This window comes from Nanorana parkeri, unplaced genomic scaffold (assembly GCF_000935625.1).
Source record: "Nanorana parkeri isolate BGI_ZX_2015 unplaced genomic scaffold, ASM93562v1 scaffold42, whole genome shotgun sequence".
In the NCBI taxonomy this organism is placed as follows: domain Eukaryota; kingdom Metazoa; phylum Chordata; class Amphibia; order Anura; family Dicroglossidae; genus Nanorana; species Nanorana parkeri.
The window spans coordinates 1465380-1472461 of record NW_017306310.1 but is presented as its reverse complement, the minus strand read 5'-3'; the positions used below and the strand labels follow the sequence as shown (position 1 = coordinate 1472461).

Below are 7082 nucleotides of genomic sequence, written 5' to 3'. Positions count from 1 at the left end.
GCTTCCTGCAGAAGCACTGCATAGTATCTGCAACACACAATACTACATAAATCTGTGTTATGGCTAATAAAATATAGACACTGTATTTAGCCAGATATAGCAGATCTATCAATGTAATCTACACCCAAAGGGTCATTTCTAACAGGTTTCAAATGGGTAATAGCTATATGCAAACACAGAAGTGCATATCCCACTGAGTTACTAAGTAATACATGGGAGGGAACTTTCTAGCCTTTCTCAGAGAAATTCTGCAAGCAATATAAATATATTTCAAAATACTCGGACAGGCTAAATTACATTTCATTCCTAAAGGGGTGAAATCGCTCACTTTGGCCCTGTGCTGAGTCTTCTTCCCAGGGACCCCCTGCCTTGCCATGCTCTGTCCCATGAAGCTTTGATGTGTTGATGATGGTGGAGAAGGTGACAATTCACACCTCTGCACACTGGATAAAGACTGAGGCAGCCCAGCTCTGCTCACTACTCAAAAAGCACTGAAAGAGCAAACAGATACATGGACAGTTCTTCTGCACCTCTCCATTACCAGGACTGCAACATGTACCAGAACTGTGCCACTCTCTACCAGTGTGGCTATCCTAGCTCCGAGGGATACAGCAGTCTTTCTCCTGCTTCTTCCATTGACTCCAGTGGCCTTTCCCCTCCATACATGCATTATACAACCTCTCAGGAGGCCTATGGTAACATTTCTTCAACCACCACTCAGACAATGAGCTTGAAAGCTCAGATAAAAAACTGTGCTGAAAAGAAAAGCACAAAGAAGGGCAAGCTGCCTTATGGCCAACGACAAAGCGCAAGCGAAAGAGAGAAGATGAGAATGAGGAACCTCTCCAAAGCTCTTCAGAACCTCAGAAGATACCTTCCTCCTTCCATGGTGCCTGCAGATAAGCCTCTGACAAAAATTGAAACTCTTCAGTTGACAATCCGCTACATATCACATCTGTCAGAACAGTTGGGACTAAGTGAAGATGTCTTGGAGCAAAGAAGATTGGAGGCAATGCAAAGACTAAACAGATGCCCACAAAACTTTAGTCAATACATTGATATGTCGGATCCGTTATGCTCGAAGCCTACAGAAAAGAATTCCATGTCCTTTTCATCCTCTACAGAACCTGCAGCTCCTGCAAGACTTTTGTCTGTTGAACCTGAACTGCAAAATTCACAAAACAGCTACAACATGTCGTACGAGATCCCTTACTTCTCAGAGCTACAAACCAGCTCTCAGCAGCTTCAATATGCAACTGCAGAGACCACTTTGCCTCAACTTTCTACTGAGTTCTATTCCACATGTCTCCAGCAGATGGTAAGAGACTATCATTCTTTCTCTATTGAATTGTTTTATACCTATATAGCTTCAGATAAGTAATTGTGGGCCACCAACAAATACTTTGGTACTTTAGTCCTAACTCTACAATATATGTAGCCTTCTGTAGTGATGATAGTAACAACTGTTTGCCAATAAATAGCTCACACTTGTAGCTCACACTTGAAGTTTACTGATTGAATATGTTATAATATTCCATTTCAATACTAATAATATTAGTGGCATATAATAATATTTTAATGCCCTTTGCACATGAATTCCTAATTCCTACTTAGTCTAATCCTTATTAGTAGATAGCAATATGTGTTCTTATCTTTATTCTAACCTGCATTATATTATGTGTTTTTTAGATGACCTGTGACGAATACACCCAAGTCATGGATACACCCAAGTCATGCCTCAACTGGAAGAGAGCTTCCAATACTCAACAAAGTTCAATCATTTAAATGATGATGTTAATATTTTGTATATAGATTCATATTTTTATGTGTATGAATACAAATTGCCTATATTTATGGTAATATACAATTATTTATTAAATAATGTTATTTTTCTAAATAATGGTACATTTCTTTGAAAGTAAATTTAGAACAAATATTTCATCTATACATTTAAGGGGTTGGCATTATTATTACTTAGGCCCCTTTCACAAGGGTGGTCAAATGAGATGCCCAATGGTAGTCTATGGGCAGCCAGGGGTAAACACACGGGCATCTCTTTACACCCGGGTACCACCGACTCCGGCCAGGTCTGGAAAAACAAACCGGACCTGATTGCGCTGGATCGGGTGTAATCTGATGCATATGGACACATGTCCAATTACATCTGACTCTGGATAGACTAACATGGGGTCCAGTAGTTTTAGTTTAATCACAAGATGGATCAAATCGGTGACATCCGATCCACATTGCTCCGATCAGGAGGGGATCCATGCACGGATACACTCCTGATCAGCCCGTGTGAAAGTGGCCTAAAATACGTTATATTTATCCTGCCAGCTTCTTATGCAGATTTACTAAAGACTCTGCGAAATGCCTTGGTAACTAAAACTTGTCTGCTGGTGCCTATGCTGAAGATAGGGGGGACTGCTGAAGGCACATACCTGTCTTATAAAACACAGAAGTGATCAGTCAAGATAATTAATCCTGACGGATCAGTTTTCCAAGCAGGGTCTGCCAGGGTTGTGGGTGGACTATAAGAAAGCAAACATCCAATGATCAGACTGTAAGTGGCTGGATAGGGCACGCATTCTCTATTATCTGTAAGCACCTTTAGTTTTGCACCAGCTTATTAAATCTACATTTTCCCAATAACTGAGGTCCCAGGTTAGGCGAGGTTCTCTGATGTCTGTGGACACCTTTAGATTGCCCGCAGAGAGTAAAAGGAAGTTGGAAATGCTGACTATTCATCCACCCAAAGGGCAGTAAGTGCTACAGAGAACTCTATAAACTTGCAGGGTTGGCTCTGCAAACCTTGCAAGTTTATAATAAGAGCCCATGCACACCAATGCAGTGCGTTAATGGCAGGTTCCATGAGATTAACCTGCGTTACCGCACAATGCACCTACCGTGAATTACAGTGCGGCAGGTGCGTTGCATTTTCATTTATTCATTAAAGTGCACCCCCCAGCCGCAATGCACTGGACCATGCGGCAACATACCGCAATACCGGTATGTGCATTGTGGCACGGTCAATCGCATTTTGGCCAGGAGATGTATTTAGGGTGCCATTCCAATGAATGACAACACAATTTTACAAACTGTATTGCACGGTAGGTGCGTTGAGCGTTAATAGTACGGAATCGTGCAGTTAATGCACCGTATTGGTATGAATGGTCCCTAAAGGAGGGTGGAGGAAATGCAGAACAGGTAGAGGCTGGCAATGCTGCTTATTGCAGAGGGAAACAATAGCAATGGGGCTTGGTGTTGGAACCAGCTTTTGGCTGGAGGGCATATGGCAGCTACCATACACACCCCTCATGTCTATGGGCTACTGAACTCCCACCTAAACTTTTCATTTTGGATAGAGTAGGAAATGCTTAGATCCTCTGTCTGGTTTTTATTGCTATATGTGCCCTATAGGGTTATTCCCCACTCACTTCTTCTCAGAACAGAAAGTGTTTAGTAATCTCTCAAACAGGGAAACAGGCAAAATAATGACATATGTTTAAGAGGGATGAACAGTTAGAACATCTGAACATGTTTTATTGCTGTCTGGGCATTTCTGTCACGGTGACAACTGCATCTTTTTTAAAGGGTGTCACAGGAATAGGAAGTGAAGTAAAATCTCCGCACTGGGGTCTCACACAGAAATAAAATTAACATATGTAACCAGTGTATGCAGAAATAACAGAAATTATTTTCTATGTGTTTTATTTGGTTGATATTGTTTTGTTGTCATACTTTCTATGAAATTTGGACTTTTAAAATGTGGTAAACACAAACAGACTATAGCCTGGCAAGGAAAAAAAAAGACACAAATGTTCTAAACCCTCTTGCATGGCTATCACAACACTTTACATCTACAGGGAGTTTAATTATCTATGCAAATCAAACTCTTTATCTCCAAAGCTTTTTTTACTGATGCATATCAGTTGGTGGAAAGAGCTGACTCTAATCTGATCCTGTAGTCTGAGTGTATTGCAATGTTGTGAAATGCACATGCATGATGCTTAATGAAGAAGGTCGTTTTGCAAATTTAACATATGTTAGAAAAACTGTGCAAATCTTTGCAACTACTTTATGTACCCAGGTGAACGATACCGTGGTTTGTTCAGGAAAAATTGGGCCGTTATTTGGTGATAAATGTCAATGGTAAATGGGTTTTTTTTGTTATCAAAGGAATAATGGCCCATAATATTTAAAAAATATCAATTTTGTTTGTTTAGATATGTTTTACAGAAGAATTAAATAACCTTATTAGTAATTCCTGATTACCAGTAGGGATAAATGTGAAAGGTTTGGTGCTAAAGTGATACCCCCCACTGGCTAGCCTTTGAAGTGGAACTTTATGTATAAAATGAAAAGACATATACTATGCCTCTACTGTATTATAGGATTCTTATCTGCTTGTTCGCCGTCTTACTGACAATGTACACTGAGCTCTACATGCGCAATCTGTACAATTCTATTAAGTGGAGTTAATGTGTAATTAAAGTCTTCTTGTTAAAATTTGCTGACAGTCAGTTTTCTTTTTATATGAAAGAAATGACTGTGTAAGACTTTTATGCAAAAAAAGCTTCTACCCAGGGCCGTCCCTATATTGAAGCAGCTCTAGGCTCCGGCCTCAGACGGCATCTCTTTCGGTCACGTGGGACAACCTTTCCGGCCAGAGTGTCCCAGGTTGCTAAGAGCCAGGTGGGAGACTCTCCCCTCCCAGCAACCTGGGGCTCTGGCCGGAGATTTGGAATTTTAGGTGGAGGCATGTTTTTTTTTGTCGCAGGGGTCCCCCTTAAAATTCCTACCAGACCTAAAGAGGTGACTTTTGAGGGGAACCCCATGCTTTTTTTTTCCTCTTCTGCGGAGTGTTTTTTTTTCTTTTGTCTAATGTCCCTTTACCTGCAACAAAATTTTATTTGTAACGAAAATTCATTTGTACATACTACCGCTAACCAAAATCCAGATTTTTTTTAAAAAAAAAAGTTGATGCTTAACACAATAACAATTCATTCAGGAAAGACATTCAGATGCATCTGAAATTTTCGTTATCGGAAATTTGGATTTGTACGATTTTGTTATTTCTGTCATTCGGAACTGCGGATGCATCCGACTGCACGACTTTCCGAAAATTATATTTCGGAACGAAACAAATTGCACATGTCTAAGGCCAATCATGGTAGACAAAGATTCTAAATCTTGAAGAAGACCAAGTGAAAATGTCATTGAGAGGGAGCTTGCAGATGTCCCATTGCTGGAGGGAGGTGAGTATTGTTCTGCTTTAACTTCAGCATGTGTGATCAGCACCCCTGGCTTTCCCTGCCCCCTCCCCCTTTCCCAACAGGGTCCTCTTCCTTTTTTTTCTTCTCCAGTGATCAGTAGTGTCTCAATGCTGCAGAGAGTGACATAATGGTGTCAACAGCATTCTCTGTAGATGGTACTGTGAGTACAAGGCACTGTGATGATGCACCCCACGGGGGTGTGCCCATGGCCCTCTAAGTTCACAGGAGAAGAGGCCACCCCAGAAGAGGCCTGCTGCTGGACCACAGAATACTGAATACTTGCATTCCAAAGTTTTACTACAGTCAAGACCTTTTTAGATTTGGTTTTAGTGGGAAAGATTTAGCAACTCTGTAAGGTGTTTATTGCTGACTCAATCCCTGTTGAGATCTTCCTTCACTTCCTGTTCAGGTGACCACTGTTTCTGGGACAGGAAGTGAACATTTTCTCAACAGGGAGTCAATCAACAATAATAAAAACCACCCCCATCCCACCCCCCACCAAAAAAAGTTTTTTTATGGTTTCCCTCAGACCCTGTCTTGATGACCCTTCGTATCAGTAGAGGAAGTGAGGGCAAAACCTCCTTAATCGGGATCTGGAAAACAGTACAAACATGAAAACGTTGGCAGCATTTCTCACTCTTTTTATGCCCTACTGGTGACAGTGCGGTCACTGCTTTCCTGCTACTCCACTGGTAGGCTGCACTGTCTTCCCTCCAAATAAGTGTGTGTTCCCCCTACTCCGCCTCACCCCAGTAAAGCACTCCTGCACCCATGGAAAAAAATTCTCCTTTTAGAAGGCATTTAGGGTGAAACATAAACTAGGATAATAAATCTGTCACCATATGCACTGGAATATATATATATATTGCAGCTTATAAGTTCTTAGATGTGATGACTGCATTACTGTTTTTTTTCCCCATGCTTAGAAGATCTTCTGCAAGTTCATAAAGTACCTGTTGATCTTGCAGGAAATGGCATGTCCTTGTCACTTGCTGTGAGCTGAAGTGAAAATCGCAAACAATGTTATCTTTCTTCCAAGCTATCTACTGTAAAGTACACCCCTCCAGTAAATGAGACAAAGAGAGGAAGATGTGTTAGCAGTCCTGTCCTATGATAGCTCCCTTCATAGATACAGTATGGTGAGTAAGCATGGTCATCTAGGAACAGGGAGTGTGGTATTTTCAGGATCAACAGGGGACAATAAAGGGGGAAAAAAGCCTGAAAATAAACACGAATGCAGCCTTGGATACGATTAGTACAGGGTTTCTTTCAGAAAATATATAATTCTGGGGGGAAGGTAAAGGCCCCTTTCACACAGTTCCATCAGGAGGGTATCTGTGCACAGTTGTGACATCCGTGTCTGTCCAGCTTTTTCCATGAGAGATGAAGCAAAAAAAAGAATATACCTCACATGCCGGTCTATAGCAAATTGGATTTAAATTGACTTGTGTCTGTTTACATCAGATTACCCCCGATCCTGCACGATTAGGTCCGGGGAAATGGAACACTGCTGCATTTGTTTTTCTGGACCTGGAAGGAACCGGATGAAATAGAATGCCCGTCCAATTAGATATGTTTGCCCATAGACTAACATTGGGCTTCCGATCAAATCCGCAAAAAAAGGAAAAACGGCTCTGGCAGCGAAAGCGTTAACATACTGGCACTATAGTATTACCAGCACCAGTGAAATGTTCCACCTCCTTATCCCCGCGCCGACAGCTCCTCTAAATTACCCACCGCGTGCTGAGGGGAATTACATTAATTACAGCAAAGAATAATTAGTTAATATGAATGTTTATATGCATG

General features: G+C 41.3%; 1 protein-coding gene across 1 annotated transcript; it reads left to right on the top strand.

Moving 5' to 3' along the window:
* Nucleotides 1–511: 511 nt before the first annotated feature.
* On the top strand, nucleotides 512–1785 carry LOC108799620 (mesoderm posterior protein 2-like). Its single transcript, XM_018571515.1, has 2 exons — nucleotides 512–1318; nucleotides 1690–1785. The coding sequence occupies exons 1-2, from the start codon at nucleotides 512–514 to the stop codon at nucleotides 1783–1785; spliced, it is 903 nt and encodes a 300-aa protein (XP_018427017.1).
* The last annotated feature ends 5297 nt before the right edge of the window (nucleotides 1786–7082 follow it).